General features: G+C 40.1%; 1 protein-coding gene across 1 annotated transcript; it reads right to left on the reverse strand.

Annotated features, from left to right (window-relative positions):
- Positions 1–360: 360 nt before the first annotated feature.
- On the reverse strand, positions 361–20620 carry RAB4A (RAB4A, member RAS oncogene family). Its single transcript, XM_056343354.1, has 8 exons — positions 20466–20620; positions 12339–12419; positions 11005–11119; positions 9441–9503; positions 8077–8231; positions 7053–7148; positions 4919–5079; positions 361–3592 (listed from the first exon to the last, which is right to left on the reverse strand). The coding sequence occupies exons 1-7, from the start codon at positions 20494–20496 to the stop codon at positions 4964–4966; spliced, it is 657 nt and encodes a 218-aa protein (XP_056199329.1). The 5' UTR covers positions 20497–20620; the 3' UTR covers positions 361–3592; positions 4919–4963.
- Positions 20621–24012: the final 3392 nt, after the last annotated feature.

Raw genomic sequence — 24012 nt, forward strand, 5'->3', positions numbered from 1 at the left:
CACAGAGGGAAAGCTCCCTACCACTCCTCTTGAACAGGGGGTCACAGCAGGGCTGGGGCTGGCCCATGTCACGGGCAAAGCTGCCCCCACAGAGGGCAATGAGGGCCCTGGGCCCTGCTCCTGGGAAATACCCTGAAGCCCTCCACCTCCTTTAGCTGCTGCTTTCCCTGCCATGTACTGACTACACAATGAATTTAGAAAAAGTGTTGTTTTCAAGACCATCTAGGTTTCTTACGTTTTAGACTTCACTTTACAAGTTCTGCTTGCTGAAGTAAATAGAAAGTACCTAGAAAATCAAGAAAGATTTTTTTTTATTTGGTGCTGGATACAAGCATTAAATAGTGTAGGCCAACAGACTCATTAAAAGGCAAGACAGGCTTTAATAAGACATTTAAATCTTTCAACGGTCTGAACAGCTAAAGCTCCACATCCAATAAATCCTAGGATATAGGTACCCAGTACTGGTTCATGTAAAACTCCCAAGCCATCTTGCTTTGGTAAAGTAAGAATTTTACACTAAAATAATACATAATGTAACCTACCTATAACTTACCGATGAGGTGAGCTAGGTTTGGTTTGCTGTGTCAACTGTAATGCTAAAGGCTAAAATCTGTTCCAGGGCTATTATTGGCATGAGGTTTATTCCTAGAAATAAAAACCCTCAGAGAAGAAATAGTGAACTATAGCTTGTATGGGTAAGAGCTATTGCTTCCAACAGTATTTCCCTCCGGAGTTGCCAGTTTAGAAAGTGTTTTTTTTAAAATGTTAGCAAGATATGCAGCATAAAAGGTTGCAATACTACAAAACATGCACATTAACCTGGTTAATGTGTGTACAGAAAGAATATACATTAAAAGAATAATAAAACTGGCAAACCTCATTATAATGACACCATTCTTTCCTTCCAGGTAGGAAGGGGACAGCTTGAGACTGTTGGTTACAGAAAGGTTAAAACTGTGCTTACTGCTTATTAACTACAGACACTTGACCAAAATGATCATAAGAACTAAGTATACAAAAGAGCCCAGTCCTGTATGCAAAGGGAAAAGGACAGGAAGTAGTCTAAGAAAATCTGTGCCAACTCCCTAAAATTTCTACTGAAAAGCAGTAGAGTTAATTAACAGCACTCCCCTGCTCCTTTCAACTGCTACTGTAATGATGGAAAGGAACTTTGATCCACAGCCAAGACTACCCCTTCAACCACTGTAAGAGTGACAGGAGACCTTTAGCTTTACTGGTGCCATGTCCCAGCTGATAAGCAAGTACTCTGCTTTCACCTTTGTCAGTGTACCAAGAAACCTGATTAGATAGTGGTAAAGAGGGGAACAGACTCCCCAGTACTTTGTCTTTTTCCAGAACTGGTTTGGGGATTTGGAACCAACACCATCTCCTTCAAGAGACTTGCTTTGGGTAGTTACTTCCAGTTCTGTGTACTGGAAGCCAAAATAAACTCAGTGAGGATTAAGACAGGTAAGTTTCTTTGTAGTTCTTTGATGCTCTTGTAAATGCAGTTAAGCTGCTTCAAAAATACTTTACACTCTCACCAGGCAGAAGATACTCCTTGGAAATAACTGCTGTTAGTTAGGCAGCAAATCAAATCTTAAATATAACCTTGGAGAGATACAAACAACTTAGGCTGTTGGGTCCATAGGCTTTTCAAGTACAGACCAAACTCATCTCCTTTTAATTCAGAGATGACCTAAGGTATATAGTTTTCATATAAGCATTCATTTGAACCAAAAATACCAGGAGAAAGGGAATAGTTTTAAACACAACTCTAATTGCATAAATGATGGCATACCTCTGGGTAGCATTCTTGTTTTGCTCTCGTGCTTTAACTGCCCTCTGAATTACACTGTTAAGTTCAGTTTTCTGGTTTAGTTTTTAAACATGCACTTGACAAGTAACCCTTAAATAGAAAATACTCATATATAGAAAATAATAAAGCATGTTTGACCTTGTAATTTTAGTACTGAGTTCTGACCAAATGAATTATTTTGTGTTTTCCAAGGAGACATTCAATTAGGTGTATAACTAAGTAAAGATGTCACTAGTGATTCTCATCAGTACAAGTGAAATTGTCCCTCTGAACTGGGAGAATTCAGCTACCTCCAGAAACACGAGCTTAGTTCTGCAGCTGCTTGTCTGGCAAAGCAATAGCCCCGGGTTTCTTACCTGATCAGTTGTCACAGCACTGTGAAAACAATACACAATATTTAGACACGTTGCAAGTCTCTTCTGTCTCCAGCTGAGGAATGAAGACAAGATTCCTAGTCTCTTGCCCCATGCCTGTTCCCCACAATAAAGAGAGGGCAGGAAAGAAAGTCTGAATTGTGTTTTAGCATGGGGAGGGGCGGGGGGCAGGAATCAGTACCAAGGCTGAAATTCCCGTTGAGTTTCACAGGAAGAAAGAACTCCTTAAGTAGTATGCCTGGGTTTTCCCTTTCCCTTTCCACAAGTCTCCTGGGGGCAATATGTATAATGGACTCACATGAAGTTCAAAGGCAAAGCTCCAGCAAGACAGACTGCAAATTCCTAATTTTAAAGCCTAATTCTAAAATTAAAGTTTTTGAACTTAATGAATTTTTAAGAAATTAGTATTTTAGATTTCATACTCTCAGGCTATTTTAGAACCACCCACCGGGGTGCAGCACTACTTCACCAGGTGTGCTTCAACAGAGATCATATATATTCACAGCTGATCGTTCCGTGATGAAAGATTAGGAGAACTCCTGCTGTGGTAACTCTCCACAAGCCCATGGCCCTGCCCTAGAATTACAACACACACAGATGATGCACATTTTCTGTTCACATACACATTCCACCTTCATGATGCCAGTGCTATACAAAACATCAGGACCGAGAAAAAAAATCCAAGTCAGTCAACAGCCATTTGAGAGACTTCAAACGTATTTTTTCAAAACTTTTGAACTTTGATAAAAGAGCTTCAGAAATTATTTAAGAACTGTGATAAAACAAGATATGTGAATGTCAACAAAAATTACTTTTCCAAGTTGTCATATTAGTAAATGTAACTGTGGGTCCTAACCACATGTTGAAAATCAGTCATGTCAACATCTTGTTATAATGTGGCAAGCTAAATAAGAAAAAAATATAACCACCACCCCTCACCAACAGTGCCAGTGGTTTTATAATTCAGGTCATAAATATAAACTATTGTGCGGCAAACAAACATGGCAAAGCCTACCTCAGTTAAATTTGTTTATATGATAAAAAAATAAAATATTAAACTGCTTGTAGTGCAACACTATCAGCATACGTAAGTATACCATGCTTTGTAAATTTACTGTTACATTATTTACAGTATATAGCAATGCTTTAAACTAGAGGTGAAAGAACAAAAATAGGTAATGGAAAATGTTTACATACAGGTATGTCTTAATATTGTCCACCAAATTATCAAGTTCACTTTGCAGACTTTTGTGTCATGTGAACATTCCTGCCCCACACCACATGGAACACCTTTCTGTCAGCAGTGGTCTGTTCTGTTTGTAGATAGCGGAAAAGTGTTTTTAAGAACTGCATAGCCTTCAAGCTTTTCTGTTTCTTCAAACACCATTTGCAAGGACAGCTGTAAAACACACAAGACCACCATCAATTATCTACATCAGATCAATCTGGAAACTCAGCTCCTGAAGTAAGATCAGTAAATATTCACTCCTGTGGAGCCAGACCAAAGCTGAACTAAATTAATGTGCTTTTCCAGCAGTCTCTTAGTTGAAGGATGATATTTTATAAGAGGAAAATAAAGGAGGAAAGCAGTTTAAGGATTCCTATCCATTATTTAAAATTCTGAGCTTTAATTGGGAGCCAAGCTCCTGAAATACAGAACAAAATATGAGAATGTAGAATTGTATGCCGCCTTATTTAACATTCTGTAAAGCTTCTGCTGGTGTGCACTGCTCAAACTGATAAGAAAATTTAATACAGTAAAAATGATGCAATAACTGTGTCTGTGGTACTTGTTTAATTTGGTATCACAGTTCTTGTATTAGAGGAATAAGGATTAATTATATCAGAATAATTAACTACACAGGGAGAAAGGACTGCCCCAGGAGCCACTTACATACTGCAAGTAGTAAAATCCATGAACAGAGAAGTGTCTTAAGGACAACTGTTTATAAGAAAGACTAACCACCAAGCTGTATTTAGAAGTAGGTTACATGACTTACATCTCTTCCCCTACCACTGCTAAAGGGAAAAATCTGTTCCTCACTTTCTCTGAAGAATGTCTTTGGAAGACTTTTAGAAGACTGCACACCCTTTCCACAGGATGCAACAGCCCTAGAAGAGCTTTGTTAAGATGACAACACTGCCTAAGCAGCAAATACTACTATTCTCTTGTTCACAATTCTGCTCATAGCAGAAAGGAATCAAAACTACCTCAGACTTCTTTTAGGTAGGAAAAAAAAGTCAGTAGAGGTTTTAAATCCAGTATTATTTGTAGTTCTCAAGTCTTAGCTTTTAAACTTCGTATTTTCAGAAAAGACTATATAATAGCTTTGGACAAGACACTGCACCATACATTTTGTGAATTCTCATTTCTAGTAATATTTGTCCACGATACAACACAAATGATTCACCTTCCCTACAGTGCATTAGGGAACTATTAGGGCTATAACGCATTTCAGGAATGCAGAATTTTAAGATGTTTTCCACAGCATTACTCAGAGGAAGCAAAGATCTAGAAATACTTCATTAAGAGCAGTAGTCTTGCTTTAGTGGGCAGACGGTAGAAGAAAAAAAAGTATAAAAAACCCCATCCATTCTACTGTGCATTATTTCACTAGATTCTATGTTCCTTTACAGGCTAACTGTGAAAAAGCCAAGCTCTCAATACAGCACATTTATGAAATACAGTAATTTATCCAACACCCTGAGATTTTTGTAACCTTACCTTCCATATCTAAAGGAAGTATTTGGGCTTTTGTGTTTTGTTTCTTTAACACCCACATTCTTGAGCACTTTGTGCTTGTGCTCTACGTGGTGACCTCAGCTGTCTCAAGGCAGCATCTCCATACTGAATACCTGAGCCCATTCTTTCTGGATCCAGTTCTCCTGATGAGAAACAAAATGGTCACAAGAGGATGGATCATGTGCAAACAATACATTTTGATGTAACTGACAACATTAGATAAAAAATGCAGTTTTAAATGGAGTAAATATTCTGCTCTAGTTATGGAGAGATCTACCACAATTCTGTTTACTTTCAGGCAATTCCAAACCTGTACCATTTTATTCTGTAATTTCAACCGTGTGCCCTTAGTCATAATGACAAAGCAATTTGTCTCTGAGTTAGGCTGCAACAAGAAATGTATTTGCACTAACTACTTCTAACAAAGGAAATGTCCAAAATGTTTTCTGTGAATGCTGTTAAAATACACCTGCTTTCAGAGACTAATATGCAAAGATAGTAATATTGTAGATACTGAGCCAAACAAAAATGGATCAATCTGACAGCAGGATTCCATAAAGCACTCCCCCAGAGGAAATGATTCCCTGCTTCTGGTACCCATTTCTGCCATACCCCGTGTCTTCAGAAGTGTTCTTACGGCTGTAGGTTTTACTGGCCAAGATTAGAAACATTTAGGCTGGAAAAAAAGCCCCCACAAAAAAAACCCAAACAACCAAAACAAAGAATCCCTCTGAATAATTCAGATCACTTACTCAGGTTCACTGTGCACATGTGAGCCCTCTGTAAGTTAGCAAATGACACCATGTTAAGGGGACCAGCTGATAGGTCAAGGGTTGGGCTGCCATTAAGAAAAGGCCTTGGCTGAGCCAGAGGCCAGCAGGAATATCATGAAATTCAGCAGCTACAAATGCAGAGCTCTGCAACTGTGATGGAACAAGCCCAAGCACTGGTACAGGCTGGGGACTGACTAGGTAGATAGCAGCAACCGCTTAGTGCCGGAACATGTTGCTCAGATGGGCTGTGGAATCTCTGTTCCTCCAACATCTCAAAATGTGCCCTGATAAGACCCTGGCAACTTGCTCTCACTTTGAACCTGAACATGCTTTAAAGAGGAGGCTACACCAGAGACCTCCATAGGTTCTTTCCAGTCCCACTTTTTCCATGAGTCAATGTATGTGTGCTGGCACAAAGACAACAGGAGCAGCTCACAGAAAACAGGACTTACTTCTGTTGCGGTAATGCCTCTTTACATCAGTATCATGAAAAACGAGCTATACTTTGCTTTTTGGTTTGGTTTTTTTTGTTTGTTTGTTTAAAATGAAAGCTGCTGTTTGGCATTGATTTGGTGCATTGATCAGGAAATTCATACGAAAATACCATATTCTTATAATCGAAAAATTTGTGTTTGGCATTCAAAATAAACAATTACTCTGAGACAGACTTTCCAACATGGCCAATACTTAAAACTTTGAAGATATCAAACAGCTAGAAGCTAAGAGAGGAAAACTGGAATGCAAATTAGCTGTAATGACACCTAACGCTTAGGAGCCTGTCTCCAGTAGAAACCTGCCCACTTGTGCTGAGAAGGTTTCGTATATTTCTTGATCTGCAAAAGTCAAAATGGTTTCAACTCAGAGGTAGGAAGGTCACTTCAGAGAAACACAGTTGCTAGGAAACATCCCTGAAATTTTCAGTATTACTGTTGAAGTTCCCTTCAGTCTATTTCCTGCTATATATGAGAAGCAGAATTAAAAGTCTGCCCTGATAAGAGGTTTTTATTCCGCATTGCTAAAACTGTCTCACGTCAGGCTTGATATTTGTAGGGACATAGCAACCCACAAAATGCACAGCCTACACTCAGAACTGACTGTTAAGGTAAACACTGTAAAAATATCTGTAATTCACTCTCTCCCCTTTTTAGGTATACAGATCTGACTTAGACATCCATTCCTATTAAAACATACAGGAAGCAGCTATAAAGCAGATGGGTTATTTTACTGCAATGACATTTTGGTTCTTAGGGTTAATTCTATTCGAGAACTTTGAATGGCGATCTTTCCACATGTACTTTTAGTTTTCAGGGAAAAAAAAAAAAAGAATATAAATCTCAATTTACCTGATTCAATTTTATTGAGTATTTTTCTTGCACACTGTACAAAGGCCTCTTCAACATTTTCCCCTGTTAATGCACTTGTTTCCAAGAACATCAGCTCTGCATTTGACACCAGAAAAAACAATCTCAAAACAAGTCTGGAGTATCTGACATAGTAATTCAAAGCAAGAAAGCTAGGAACAGTCAAAATTTTCTTAAGGAGAACTATTGTCAAATAGTATGGTCCAGAAAAATCTGCTTTTGATAGCAAAACCACAAAAAACTTCCTCTGAAATTTATATATTAATCCTAGAAGGTTGGAATCCAAAGATAATAACCAGGGCTGCACTGCAAAATAGCACATGAAGACAAAGAACATCATAGTTTCCCACTAATAGAAAGTTATATGCAAAAGGACAGCCAGTAGCCACAGTTGGTAGAAAATTTTATCTGTAGTTGATTTATAAAAGTAAAAATCAGGTTTTACTGACGGCAGGACTGCAGCACAGAAGCTCAGACTGAGATTGGTTTTAGCTCCCACAGAAATGTGTCCTCAGACTGAAAATTCTGAATACTATTAATAAATAGAACAGGTAATGGTCCTCTGGACTCACGCCATGCACTGAACTCAGTTCCCCATAAGTAAAACTCATTGGTTCCAACTGCAGCACAGCCCATCCAACCTTGTCTATGATCCATAGAATCTGTAAGATGCTGAAAACTAGGAAATTGTGCTCAGCCCTTTGGAGGCAAGGCAACACCTGAAGTTGTATTAACATTTCCTAGGGAACAGATCTCCACACAGAAGGTATTCTTTCAGTAGCAGCTGCGACTGTAAGAATCACTAACAATGAGACTTAAAACAGTACATGTAGTTTTCACTGCAGGCACTATCCTCTCTCTGTGCCTCACATACTGACAGAATTCTCCTTTCTATAGATACTTGACAAAGTACTGTGGGCAAAGTACTCCCAAACTGCACAAAAATTTAAATTATTTTAAGTATTAAGCACCTTTGAATGCTACATGAGGATTTTGTACTACTTACCATTTTCTTGTGCAAACCGGGATGCTTCTAAAAAGGTAACTTCACGATCTGCATCAAGATCCTTTTTGTTTCCACACAGTATTATCACAATATTTTGACTTGCTAACATTCTTGCATCCGTCAACCAATTTGTAAGCGCATTGTAGGTTTCCCGGCTATGTAGAAAATTACATCCTTTATTAGAACACATTTGTTTCTTGTGAACAGATCACTGTACTAAAACTCAAAAGGCAAATTTGTATTTGTGGCAAACAACAAACTGCTGCTAGTCAGGCAAGTCACCTACGATCTCATTATGCCAGCTATGAACTGGGAAGAGTATCAAGTTCCTTCATGAAACTATTTAAAAACTTAAAGTTTTTAAAAAGCAAAATTAAATCAACAACGATAAATAAATACACACAATTATAACATAACCTGTTAATGTAAAAAACTAAAATTTTAAGCACTAATCTAGCTTCAGCCTTTTGTGCAGGAAATTTTGGGATAAAAGAATGAGTTATTGTTTAATGTGAAATGCAACTGATACTTAAGTTTCAGGTGGGATTGTAAGAATTTACTATGCTTGTGTAGAATTGTATTTCTGAATGTTCACATTTGTGTCAAGACCAGTAATATCACAGGCAGATACCCAGCACACACCATTAGCCATTGCACTGGTGGTCACAGATAAAGCCTGCAAGCAGCAAGACTGCCAGGTGAGTCCAACTGACCTTAAGCACAAAACACAGATTTCAGAGACTGCTCAGAGGAGAACAGTCCGCTCATGAGACAAAAAGCAACAGAACTAGCAAATCACCATTGACCAACACAAAACTGATTGGCAAGTATCAGTCAATGGTGGCCAGGAAAAAAAGCAGAAATGTGTAATGGTAAGGTATTCTATTGGCTGCCTATAATATTAAAATACTAAAAAGATGCAGAGATGAACAGAATTTTGGGCTACGGTTAAGGAATGCATAGGTAGGGCTAGCTTTTCCAGAGGATGACCTGTTATATCAGCATACTAATAAGCTGTTTCCACAAATAGGGGTGTACCACCTTCGTTAGAAGTGGCTAAAGTCTGCTCTTAGTTTCTGTTGCAAGTGGTTGTATGGAGTCCACCACGATTAGACCAGCTGCTGGTGGGCCAGCTCCCATGCATTTGTCTAACCCTTTGAGACCATTTACGTTTACGACATTCACAATATCTCATATAAGCAAGTTCTACAATTTAAATATGCACTAAACCAGAAGTACTTTTTGTACTTATTTTCTTTTCTTCCTGCCCATTCTCCTTTAGAGAATTATGTACTTGGGGAGGAATCACTATGCATTAACTGTATCTGGTAGTCTATAAGCAAAAGAGTTGCTAGCTTTCTCACCTGGTTATATCGTAGACAAGCAAAGCACCTGCAGCTCCTCTATAGTAACTCCTTGTTACAGACCTGAAATGGAATTACAAATACACATTTCTATAACATTTTCATTGTTTCAAATCTGTATTAATATAATGCAATCTATATTATGAACCAGAATTATCATTTACATAATTAAAATAAAATGTGTTTTTAAGACAACATTATCAGCTGTGCAGCAGCAGATTATTTACAACTAGACTTCTGACAAAGCACTTTCACTAAATACAGCTGTACAGGGATTCTCAAAGTTCGTATCATACTGTATGGCCTGATACAGAACTGGGAGCTGATGGTGGTTTCTGTGGCATGAAACCCACATAAGTAATTTATGTTTGAAATCTCAACAGTGAGAAAAGAATGAGCAAATTAGCTGTAATGGAACAATTTAAGACTCCTTAAGTTGAAAAGGAGGCAAGCAAACCAAAGCAAAGCATCCTTCAAAAGGCAGAGGACGCAGAAAAAAAACCACCTGCTAAGTACATAGAGGTGTGATCAGCCTTGAAAAGAAAAGAATTAGGCAAATTATAAAAAGCAACAGAAAAAAAGACTTGCACATCTGTGAACAATTTGAACTTGAATGAGCAGAATTTGCACAAGCCTCTGAAAGTACACAGCCTCCAAGCTCCTCAGAACCTCAGGGTATCTGGCCAACACACTGAAGAGGTCTCATTAACGGAGACTACCGCCCAGCTTTACGTGGTCATGGATTCTCCAAAGCGCTTGCCTAATAGAAGATTTACTTGGCTTGCTGCCTATTACTCAGACTTCTACCACCATACTCACCTTTGTTAACCGCTGCCTCCCCACCCCAAACCAAAGAAACCTCCCCTCCACACCCCACCCCTAAAAATATTTTAAAAATTATGTGCTATTTGATGGTGAATATACTCAGGAATACATTAGATATTTACTGAGTTTGATCTATGCCTCAGATGTATGACACAGTTAAAATACAGCACTAAAAATACATAGGTGGTTCTAAGCTGACAAATACATTGCTTTTTCTTTAAGAAAATCAAGAGATCTTGGTCTTTCTAGAAGTGTATTTAGCCAAGTGAACTTGACAACTGATTGTTTCCCCCCTTTAATAAAATAGTATTATACTACAAAATTGCTCTCATGCAGATTTTGAACAGTTTACATACAACCTCCTCGCATTTATTTATTCCAACCAACAGAAGGTCTTCTAAACAGCGTTAAGCACACACATTTAGTTAAAAAACTATTCTGAGTCTGGCTAGGGAACAAACTTTTAGCCATATATTCTACGCGTACACCTTAACTATCACAGAAAATACCCAATGAAAGAAAGAGCAGAATCTGCAATCCTGCAAGGCAGCGCTGCTTTACTGGAATCAGTGGATCTCTGTCACTATGTCCAAGTTGTAAGACCTGACCTAGTTAGTAATATGAAAGCAGACTAACAATTCCACTGACCAAGAAACTATGCCTACTTAAACGCAGGGATAATACCCAACACCCACAGGAACAATTTAACAACACTTAATACGAGGACTGAAAAGTGTACCTGAATCTCTCTTGTCCGGCTGTATCCCATATCTGCAATTTTACATACTTGCCACCAACATTTATGATCTTTGAACCAAATTCCACTCCTATAGTATGATTTGAGTCATCTTTGACTACAAAAAAGAAATAAAAACAAGACTTATTTGGAGACTATATTGATTTGAGTCATCTTTGACTACAAAAAAGAAATAAAAACAAGACTTATTTGGAGACTATATAGAGTGAATAACTAGTTTTCACATAGTCCAATTTAAGTGCAATTGAAACTCCCCAGTGTTCAACTTACAAACTGTTTCCTGAATCATCATATTCAGTGCCACTCATGTCTGCTGCCACCATGCAGAAATAAATTTTTGAATTATTTATTTTGAAAACTTACAGTTTTTGAACAGCTTATTCAATTCAAAATTACTACTAGAAACACTTGCCTTAATCAACTCATTCCCCGTTCACATTAATAAATAGCAAGACAACATTTGTACACTTTTTTACCAATTGTGTGCAATTTAAAATTTAAATTCATGGAAAAGCAGAGCACAAAAAGACACGAATAAGCAAGAGCTACTTCTTTAAAGCGCAAAGTTAAGATACTTGCTCTATGTACACTGTTGATATCACAGATTATCAGCAACAGACAACTGCCCTTACTAGAAGCAAGGACACAGTTCAAGCTCAATCCTAGAAACATGCCATGTTCCTTAGTGTTTACACATAAAATTATTCCTTGAGAGATAAGGTGAATTAACATTTGGTTGAGCAAGGTAAGAAGGCTTCTAAACGCGTATTATTTTTGTTTAATCATGATGCTAAGTGCACTACCCAACATGAAATTTTCTTTTATATCATCTGTTTATCTCTAAATTTACAATTGAGTCTCTGCCAGTACTTATCATAGAGCACAGTCCTTATCAAAGAACACTGAATGTCTATTTAGAAAGAGACTACAGGTTCTAAACAGAACCAAACAATTCAACTTCTCTTTCATCTGTTCGGTATTTTTTCTAAAAGATTCAAGTCTCTATACCTAGGAAAGCTTACAGTTGCAAGACACAACTCTCACTAAAAGTAAGTCTGTATTTTCATCAACATCCTGTTATATTTATTTAAGAATAATAAAGAATAGTGCTCAATATCAGGCTTTTGATTGGAGGGCAAACAGTGAGCAACAAAGATTTACAGTATGGTTCTGGACACATTTCTCAGTCAAAATCCCCATCTAAACAAGTAAGAGAATTAGGGGAACTTCCATACAAAGAATAAACACCCATGAAGGAGAGCCTTCATCTGTGGTACAAAGCAATGGAGACTCCTACTGTGCTCACATATACTTACATTTCTTTTCAATAAATTGGTGCAGTAAACAGGATTTTCCAGTGCCAGCATTTCCTATGACCAAGAACTTAAACAGGAAATCTGAAGATTGAAAGACAAAAAAAAGAAACTGCTGAATTTTAGTATGCACTCACATTTTTTTTCCACAAGACCAAGTACACAAGCTAGCTATTCTCTAGTAGCTGTTATTTCAAAGAGAAGGGAACAGATGACAAAATCAACAAAATAACAATAAAACTGAAGAATAAACCAGTGCATTCAATAGCGATGTTACAAAGTAAGAGCTAAGAATGCTATCTCTTTATGGAGATAGAAGAATGACAAGAAGAGATGGAAATGGCTGAATCTGAATTAAGTTAAAATACGCTGAATTACAGGTATATAGCTGACTTGTATTCCAGTAACCTGTTTTAAAGGTATGTAAGGCATTAACTACAGTCAGTACAAACATCCTATATAACGATGTTGTTTCTTTAAATCTGTATGTTTTGGTACTTCTAAATATTTTTAAAAATTTTTATTCACATTGATTTGAACTTCTCTATATTAACTGCTTAAAACTCTGGTTTAATACTTGTAAAGCTAGAACACCTACAATATTTTTCTACAGAATTTACAGGCAAGAAGTAATTTTTATTCTGGAATGCCTGCTTTCACATTTCCTCCGCAGGGTAAATGAAGATACAGATACTTCTGGTACTTTACCCATTTATGAGCCATTTACATCAGCGTGCATTAGTAATACATGTATTCAAGATTTATGGTCCATTTGTATTATTTCAACCGCTACATATAATGCTTTAATACTACCTTCTCAGATCTGCTTTCAGTTTGGCTAAAGACTGAAGAAAGCTTCCTTGTCTTACCCCTCTCAAACATATACACTGATAAACTGTGATTAGAAGGTTTACAATTCCTTCCCCTAACATATAGCAAACTAGGCAACCTTTACAGTTCACCCAGGATCCACTATGTATTTTTCTACCACCAGCAGTTTTCTTTACAGTCACCTTTACAACTTTATTGCACAGTTTTTCTTATAAACATAGCAGGTCTCCAGAAGACATCAGGTAAGCATGCGATGAAAAGGATTAGGTTTGCAATATCAACAAAAATAAAAACTTAACATGAATTTCATTACCAGTGTTCAGAGCTGTCAGATGGGTTACATAGATATTGTCCCAGGGATGGCAGAAAAAAAATATAAAATAGACTATGCTAAGCAAGTCAAAGCACTGATACATCGCTATTGGAAGCTTGTTTGAGTCTAGTTTTGCAAATTGAATTAACATGCACACAAATCTACCTGCTCATATCATTTCATGCAGGAATTGTTATTTGTTACGGTACTTCATAAACACCCTCTAGCAATGGTAAAATCAATAAGCAAGTTTCTCATATGGTAACAAAACTCCCACTGACGAAATCAACGAGGAAAACAGAGGCCTATGAGCCCTGGGAATGTCCACCATCCTTTTTTGTCTTCACCTGTCTTCCAAATTTCATTCATATTTAAAGTGAGGTAGTTTTTACTAAGGATTTTTGCTTTTTTACATTTTACCTTTGCATGATTTTTCTTGTCTCAAGTGTTTTAACAGGTTTGGTATAGATTCTGTATTCTACCCTTCTCAGAAAGAGACTGCTGTTTCGTGCTCACAAATATGACCATTTAGATGCTCAAGACATTCTGTTCCAAACACATTCTTCACACCCCCACTCAGCTGCTCATGCTTTCTGGACGGAAAAAATAAGTTACAAAAAGGATTTTGCTTCAGGTTGTGAAAATTTTGTATGTTATCTTCTGTGAAGAAGGGCCCTTCATGTCATCTCAACTGCAAAAGGTGCTGAAGCTGAGAATGCTTCGTTTACCAAACCTTCACTGTTAGTATGAAATGCAGATATCACCAATAGCCCCAAAATGTTAGGTTAAGAAAGAATTCATCTCTGAAAGCAAGCCAAGTTTCTCTTTTAATGGACCCAGTATCACTAGTTAGCTGTCTTGTGTACCTTTTTGCATATTTAAACTTCTGTGGGTGGGTGTAATCTCACTGTTTTTACCACTTTCAGAGAGTTCCTCAAAAAGCAAGATGTTCTGAGACATAGTCACAATGGAAATAATCTGGTTTTGGTCTCTGCAGTTTTTCAAAAAGTAAATCTAAAATCCAGTTAAAACTGGTTCTCCTCTGTAGCCAGTGAATGCTGTTTGTTAGACTTTCTTGTTAAAAACAACTACAAAAATGACATCTACCTTCCTTTTTTCAAAGGAAGGTTATTGACCGTAGTGTAACAGCTACTTCCAAACTAAACCAGGAAAAGAAGAAAACCAAAACTGTATTCCTGTGCTAATGTGCTCTGTAACTGTGAGTGCTGGTTGTTAAACACAGTTCATGACGCTGTACTTGTGCAACCCCAAACCCATGATGAACAGCAAATCTAACACACTGCTCTGTTCTGTGCAGACAGGCTGGAGGCCAGCGAGAAACTGAGACAACGGTGTCACTGTCAGGGACAGATCCAGAACAGCTTCACAACAGCAACGTAGTTTTCCTGAGGTGTTTTAAGTGGAGTTGCTTTATATTTCGCTCTGAAAGCAAGAGTGCTATTTAGGGATTTTATATTCGTGTCTTTAAACTGAGAGCACATTCTAGCAGCACTTTATAATAGACTCTCAATTCCTATCAAGATTCTATTTGCCAGACAACTTTAAAAGGGAATCTTTCTTACAAATAAATCACTTAAATGCCCATTCAATACACTTAGTAGACAAAACCCCATTATTTCCCTCTGGCAAAATAGCAAACGGGTGTTCTAAGGTGAAACCTGAAGCTGCAGTTACAATTCACTTGTTTACTGTATGGTAGACTAAAACACATTTCTCTTACTTTCATATCAAAATCTTATCATTCAAAAATAAAAATCTTTCTGCACCAAAGGCGGCAGCAATGTTTCCAAACACAGGTAGACTAAATGACACTTTAAAAGTCACATTCACAAATGTAACAGTGCTTCCATCAGTTTACACTCCAATTTTATATTAATAGTTCAAAACAGCAAAAGGCTTCTGGACTTAAGTTAACGGTTTATCCACAAGGACTGGATAACACATTTCAGGAAATATGGAATACCTTGCACATTTAATCAACTGCAAGGAAGGACAAAAAACCAAAGGGATTTGCCAATACCAAAAGTCACAAATATCCATATTTAACAAATTTTGAAGTTCACAGCCTAGCATATTAATAAGTAAGGTAATACCAGGTAAGAACAGGGAGAACATTCTTCATTTTGTTATTCTGAAATTTCTTTCTTATAATGTCATACTGTATGATAAAGGGAAGCACATCAATTACATTTTTATAACTTTTTATTTAGGACATGAAATATCTTCTCTTTGAACTCTGCAGATGTATCTAAAAGTTTAGCACAGTTAGGTAATGCAGAAACCTGCTGAGATTGGGCAGCTTCTTTTAGCCCAGCTGTAACATCACTGTGCACTCACACTTGGGAAAAACTTTTATATATTCATTCTTTGCAATTTCACCAAATGCAACTCATATTCTAGTGCTTCACTACTGCTTAATTGCTGTAGTTTTTCTTTTTGGTGTCCTCTTCTCCTCTTCCCATAGAAGTCAAGTCACTTAATTTCATAGTTTTTTTTTTTTTTCTTTGGCCTTTTTTTGTGTGATTGACAAAGCAGCTCTGAGCTCCAACATTCCAGTTAGCTGCCAAGGCTGTCACCCTAGAGAAGTTTTTCTTTTGAATCCTGTTGATCCTTCTTCACGGAAAAGCTGAAAAGCAACATCATTCAGATGTTACAAATGCTTGCTACCACACTGGCTACTGAAAAGGTCTAGAAAAGCTCAAGTACTTTGCCTGTAAAGATGATCGTCATTATACAGGAAAGACCTGGGATGAAAACTGAACTCTGTGCCAAAAGGAAAAAGGGTTACAAGACATGTCCTAGAGAAAGCATAGAGAGATGAAAAATAGGATAGCATGGCTGTTTAAGCAAATAAGACAATGTAAATAATCAACTTACTCCCCTCTGTGAGCTACATGCATCACCTGATCCCAAACTGGGTAGGGGGTACAGGGAACAAAACTCGTTTTCTAGCATAGGTGAAAAGGAGTAAAACTGTGGCTCCATCCCAAAGATGCATCAGCTGCTAAACCACACGTGGGTGGGATGGGGTGGGGAGCCGAGGGGAAAGGAGGAGACAATCGTGGGCTTTGACTCAAGTACCAGCAAAAACAGATGGCTGATGTGGAAACCACCCCCGGACATGCAACCTCCTCCTTTGACCGAAGTTTATTCCAGCAGAAGGAATAACAGAACAGCTTCTGAGCTACTACAGCTTAGTCTTTAAAATGTACTCTGTACTGTATTTTTTCTTATATGCTTGCTAATACAGAAGGGGAAAAACCCCCGAATTATATCCTCAATCTCAGTTTGTTTTGTCTTCTAACTCCTTGATGAGTAGAACTTACATTCATTAATGCTGACCCTTTGGAAACTAATTCACGCCATGAAGAAGTCTTCTAATAGTTTCACATTTTCTATTTTGCACAAGTCTGCAAAAGGGAAAAGTGCTCTGAAACATTCCTACTGGCATACGCTGCCTCTAAATAAGAGACAAGAGGACCTGTTCCCCCAGCTTACTCCTTTCTCTAGCAATAAGAGTTAGCAAGATAAACAGGTAGAACAGATAAGCCTGGCTCTATTCCAATTTGCATAATGAATGCTTGAAAGAGGGAACATCTGACAAGCAAAAGAGCTATGCCCTCTAAGCAATAAAATCAGATTTGAAATAAACCAAAGGCCAGGGTGATAAATGCAGAGACCATCAGTTAAGGGGGGTGAGACGGGGAGAAAAGGATGAATCAAGTTGTCCAGACCAAAAAGGAGTACTTTTAAATGGACAGAAAGACTACACATTCTCTGACAACAACAGAGATTAATAAACCAATGTGACCAGACTGTGAGTAGTAGATACTGGTGGAAAAAATAGAGGGAAGTAAGGACTGAAGAGATTTGACTGGAATCTTACTTATCATGTTTACCTAAAGGTACTACCACCTTTCTTCTATCCTTCTACCATTTAAAATCCAAAGGTTGCTTTGCATTTACCTATAAGGGTAAGCTACTTTTATGTCAGTCTGTATTTCCCATAACATAAAACTGATAGCATTTTGCAACTGGAAGCAGAAAGCATCCATGTGTTGTTATACAGCACCTGTCCATAGAGAGGCCACCGCATATCAGAAAATTTGAGTTAAAATGATTTTCCTATGAATAAGAGATTTGTTTCCAATGTTACCAGGTAACTTTTTAAAGAATGACCTTCCTCTCCCAAAAGCAGCAGTAAAACAGTCTTTCTAAACTCAGTCTCTAATTCACGGATTTTTTTTTTAATTCATGATCGGTTTGTTTTGGCACTTTATAAGTGAAATGAATTGATCACATAGGAAAGCGATAAACAGATCGGAAAGTTAAGAGCAGAAGATATACAACTGATGAAACAGATCCACAGGAGAGAAAATATGGATTGCGAACAAAGAATTTAGTGAGAGGCTACAGAAGCTGATTTGAAGCAGGAAGAGACAAGAATCACAGTAAGGGACAAAAAGACTTGGGAAAAACAGACAATCAAAGCAGACAATCTGACACAGAGAAAAGAACTCAGGCAGGAAAAAAAGACCCAACAGGAAGAGACATGTAAATTAACTGAGGTGGATAATTAAGTGGATAGGCAGAAAGGGCAGACCAGAGGAAAGGTTCTCTTGGATTGAGAAAAATATCAGAAAAAAATCCCCTCCTTTCAAAGGGAAAAGAAGGTGAAACATCACAGCAAAATTAAAGTCATATAAAAGTCAGACAAACCACCAACCGCTTTCCTGAGCCTATCCATACAGGATGAAAAGCTTGAGGTTACGTAATCAGAACGGCTCATAATCCAGGTGATAAGATGAAAAATCCAACTCATGAATAAGCATCTACAAGGGCAGAAGATACAGGGATTCCAGCACTGAGGCGATACAGCAACAACTGACCTCAGCCACCAGTGGGAAACTCCCCTAATACTTCTACCGTCCTTGATGATCCCTGTAACAGCTGGTCAGAAACACCGTTAGGACAGCGAGCACTCTAAATCCCAGAGAGTTCATCAAGCACGGAAGATCCATGATTTTATCACATCATACTGTTTACTTTGAATGTCAATTGGGCTGCTACATATATGGACAGGACACTGCAAAATTAGATATTGATTACTGTTAGTCAGTGATGGTATAGCCATTGTTAAACATTATAACTTAGTTTTTATTCTTCTATCTACTCTAAAACTTGGAACTCTCAAGTATTCTAGCTCAGAATTTTTGTAGCTTGTGTAAGAACAGAAGAAACATTGAAACTCGAAAGAGAAATACACCAAACCAGAATGAAACAAACAAAAGGAACAACCCACAACTGCAAACTCTCCAATTTTAATTATCTTAGGATACCAAAACAATCAGAAAGTATCAACAGCTACAGTGGGCTTACAATCACTATTTTGCATCACTGGAATGATGCAAAAATTGTTGAAGTGTACTTGTTCAAGATATAATAATCTATTTAGCTTGCTTACTGTTACAGCATCAAAAGAGGAACACCACTGAAAATTCTATCATCTCTGGTTGTCTACCAACCCCTCTGCTTAGAGAGACCACCAATCCTACTATAAACACAGCCAAACCGATCCCCGTTCTTGTTCACAAGAGTTCAGAGCATGAAGAATTACTTTAAACTCAAATCTAGATCTACAAAGTGCACCTCTGGTTTCTACATATAAATGTTATATGTTTCAAGAAAGTACGGAAAAAAGAAGCTGGATCTTAATACCCTAACGTTTGCACTTCCAGGGCTGCACCACACTCTTGCCTCATTTTGCCTCTTAGTTCAGTGCTTTAAGCACGGATGACAAGAGCATTGAAAATAAACTGACTTACACAGCAGAAACAATCAGGTCAGTTAGCCTACTAGTAAGAGCTTCTGATGGGCGCCCCAGCCTCCCTCACCATTAGCTGAGTTGTTGTGTCCTATTTTGCTTTAATTATCCAAACTATTCCTCATTTTCAAGACTAACTAAAAGCAACAGGATGCAAGTCCAGCTCTAAAGTCTGAATAGCTACTGAAGATGCTGCAACAGACAAAGCTAGAAAATGACAGCGGGGGTTTGTCACAGTATTCAGCTCTGATCTTACTCTCCAACAACCTATCACAGGGACTATGACTACATTTACACGTATGATGACATCTTTATACTGCAAAATATTACAGAACTGTAAGTTCGGGAAAGGGGAGAAAAACCAAACTGAATCAAGCAGAGCTGTTTCAAGCAAAGTTACCAACAGGAGAAATTAATACTATTCAGTCACTTCCCATCTCCTCCACCTAGCCGGCAATACCTTTTCCAGACTGCTCACTGCTCTTTGATGCTCCAGTGTAATCACTGCCAGGGTGTGCCTGCACCCACTTACTCCTTCGGGTGTTTTACTACCAGTAGTTAAACATCCAGGCCAGCACAGGGACGTACGAACATACTCACTGATCTTTCTGCCTAACTCACAACCAGTTTTTTTTGATGACCTAAGGCAAGAGGCCCGAAATCCTAACTTGACCGTCAAAGGAACGCCACCTCCAACGAAAGAAACGTGCGGCTTCTCCCGGAGGACACGCACTGCGCCTTCCCTTCGGGATCCACCCGACTGTAACAAGTACCGCCCAAGTTCCCTCGGCCAGATTTCACTTAAATTTCGAGCCAGCACCTCCGCACCGCGGAAGATAATCCTGAACGCTCACTAAGCGTTCGCTCCGGGCACGGGGGAGGGCACTGCAGTACAGGCAACTCACAGGCAAAAGAATAATAACAATAAATATATATATATATAAGAAAAGGACAAGCACACCCCCCGGGGCAGAGAAACCCCCGGCAGCCGCCGCCTGCCAGCACGCTCCTCTCGCCACACCGGCCCCGCCGCACCCCCCTCCCCCCCCCGCTCCTCAGGGGGTGACTGCCCAGACCCGCTCCCCCGGCGGGGAGGAGGAAGAGGAGGATTCCCCCAGCCCGCCCCGCCCGCGGTTCCTACCGTAGGTCTCGGACATGGCAGTCTGCGACATACCGGAGCGGTAAGCCCGCCCCCCTGCCCCGCCCCGCCCCGCCCCGCCCGGGGACGGCGCTGACCGGCAGAGCCGAGCGGGCGGGCCGGCAGGGAAGCGGACGAGCAACCGGCCCGCCGGGCCCGGCCCGCCTCAGCCCCGCCAGAGCGGCCCCCGCTGCGCACGCGCGCCCAGCCCGCCGCGCCCCCCGCCGCCGCGGGGAGGGGGGTGTCACGGGGGGGGGAGGGGTGTGACGGGGGGGGAGGGGTGTCGCGGGGGGAGCCCCGCCTCTCCGCGCAGGCGCGGCGGGCGCGCGGCCGGCCCCTGCCTCCCGCTGGCGCCCGTCGGCACAGCACGGCGCACGTGCGGGCGGGCAGGGCCGTTGGGGCGCGGGCACGGCCCACGTGACCGCCCGCCCCTCACCCCGGGCCGTGAGCTGAGGCGGCAGCGCCCTCCGTGTCGGTGTTGGCAAAGCCCTCCCTCACCGAACACCCCGCGCCGCTCGGCAGCTGATGGTGTGTGTGCGGTTAAGAAGTTCCCCTCAGCTCTGCCTGAGGAGCGTAGCCGCTGGGGGGCCGCTGCGGGGAGCAGGGCCCTCCTGCCCGACTGCCCTCGGGAGGAGTGGGCCCTCGGGTCTGCCACGTTATAATTGTCTTGGATCTGAGCTCATTCCAGTTGACTTTACTGCTAGTGAGCACGTTCTTTCCTTGGTGTAGAACATCCCTGGGGCAGTTCCTCCTGAAATCTGCATCCCACTGTCCAGCTTTAGCTCTAAAATGTCTACCCCAGGTTCTTTGAAATAGCACCTGTCCCCCTGCCCCACCGATGGGCCAGCATTTCAGCCAAAGGCTGCAATCTCTAAGGGACATGGTGTACATAACCTGACAGGGATCTGGGTCTGTTTGCAGTGCTCCTGACTTCACCGTTGCTTTTCTTACCTCCGAGATAGTCAGATTGTTGAATGAACTTTTTGAATGTAACACCACCTCATTTATATTACCCTTCATCTGATGTCTTATTAACTCCCCTGGGATCCTGGTTAGTCTGGCAGCAAGGGGCACTAAGGCTCCCTCACAACAGCCTGTCTTACCTTTTCCCTCCCCAGACAATACCTCCTGCGTGTCCCCCACATTCTCCTTTCTGCCAGTTCTTTCAACAATTCCTCTTCTGTTATTCCCAGCTTTTTAACTCGCAACTTCCCATTCTTTCTGCTTTTCCGTCATCTCCCAAGCTGTTGGAAAAACTGCTTCTGTCAGTCCCAGCCACCTCCTTGCCCAGCCATTTATGGTCAGCTTTTAAGTCCTATCTCTGATCGGTGAGACACTGAGCCAGCACCAAGAACCCCTCACAGAACCTACCAATTATTCTTGATGTTGTGGATACATATAGACAAAGAAACTTGTTACAGTTTTCAAAGAACCAACTACTTAACGAGTTCCTGCTCTTAACAGTAATTAGAGGTTATATACATAGGTTCCCAAAGTTATCATAGCCCTGATGCACAGGGGATATTGAGGTCTAAAATTTAACGTGAGCATTTCTCTGGGGTATCTGCTCTCCAGAACGCTGGAGGAAGCTGAGGGGTCTTCACGTGAGCCGCATGGATCCCAGTTTGTCACAGACGAGAGCTTTGTGGCTGAAAGCTGTCCCCCAGAACAGTACGTTTTGAGGCTTAGGCTGGGCCTTGAAGAAGTTTGGTCTAACCTCACTGAATACATCACCCTGATAGATGTTGATTATTTTTGCTCAAAAAAACCCACCCCAAAACCAAACTAAAAGTGTTAAGAAAAAAGTCCCCTAAGACTGGTTAACACGGAAGTAGACAGATTTTACTAGATTACTAAAAATATGTCATGTTATATCAGTAAGAGAACATGGACATTTAGACATCTTACACTGTATAAACAATACTTTAAGAGACAAATCAGTCTTGTCAGGTCTTGTTTTTTATTGCGTGTATCTTGCAAGATGAGCTTCCCTATGTGGAGGTTATATTTGATAGGTATGTCACTGCACCAATGCCACACTCCTCTGCCTCCAACCACTCTCAGTTAGTTTAAAAGCACACGCCAATAAAATACATTAAAACTGTAAAGCTTTCTGTAAGAGTTATTAGTAATACTGAAGAGGAAGATGGAGGTTGGAAGAATGGTAAAGCAAAGACAGGAGAGCATATAGGAGTTGTGTTTCAGTATTTGTGCTTTGAAGAGGAAATTAGAACAAAAAGTAAAATTCAGACATAATTAAGAAAGATTGAACTATGTTAGAAAATATATGTTGATGCCTCGGTAATTTGAGAATATAGGGTCCTTTAATGATTAATAAAATAATTCTTTCTGAGTAATCAAAAAATAAATAGCTAGAATTGACCTCATCGGTGTCCATCTTGAATATGAGGGTGAAAAAACCCAAAAGCCAAATGTTTACTTCTTCTTCTGATTTATAGTTTCTGTTGTTTACATCTGCTGGAAGCCTCTGGCTCATGTAAAAACAGATATATTATGGCAAATTGTGTCTGCAGATCAGGCATTTAAATGCCTTCATTTGTTTCTCAAATTAGTTTCACCACAATTATTGTGCCTGTAATTGGTTGTGGTTGTAAAATTGCCGCTCAGTAGGTTAAGGTTTCTCTAAAACTGCTAATCTCATTTTTCACTAGTTTTTACTAACCAGTGTACCATAATAGGAATGGAAGAGGACCCACAAGAGCTCATCAGAGCCAGACTCAGGATGGGGTACTCTGTGAAAGCTCTTCTTCCAAAACAGAAGACTTAGGACTTGCAGATTCGGACACGGCTTTTAATGACCTAGTGTTGCAAAAGATCCTTCCGCTTTCCTTTGCCGTATTGCAGGGAAACAAAGTTCAGCCTGGATCTGAGGTTGGGCCGTCTTTTGGATTCACCTTCGCTGTGGGCTGAGTGCTTCTGGCTGGAGCGGGAGCGCAGCTACAGGTGGGATGGGCTGTTCCTTGGGAGAGTGACGGGGTACATCTTCTTGTGGTCTGAAGGTGGCACTACGAGGCCGTACAGGAAAGGCACTGCTGTAGCCTGACACTGCTGTGTGTTTTCTCGATGAGTTCTGGCTGGGTGGCAAATGTGAGAGACTCAGGTGAAATGGAGAATAATGTATCCAGCCGCACTTCCCTGTTCTGTGCGCGCTGACTACGGAAAGCAACCGTGTATATGGAAGCTGCAGGCTTCAGCTTGATTTGAAGCAGCAATTAATTTGGCTTCAACAACCCAAATGAAATATGATGATAGGTGATTGATGCTCTGAGAAACCTCTGAGATTTCCACGACCTCCCTGTATGCAGGGTCATTGACCACGTGACTTCATCTGAAAACAACTGACATAATTTGAACACTGTCATCTCCATCTTCCACAGAAGCTGCCCTCAACCTATGAACAGAGTTGTCAAATTAATGTAACTGCAGTTATGCATGAAAATTTATGGGTTGGATACTTCTAAAATCGTGGGCTCATCCCTCAGCTGTTAGCCCAGACTGACGGGAGCTGGTGAAGAAGGTGACTGCAAAG

The sequence above is a fragment of the Falco biarmicus genome, chromosome 6, assembly GCF_023638135.1.
Source record: "Falco biarmicus isolate bFalBia1 chromosome 6, bFalBia1.pri, whole genome shotgun sequence".
NCBI classification, from domain to species: Eukaryota; Metazoa; Chordata; class Aves; order Falconiformes; family Falconidae; genus Falco; species Falco biarmicus.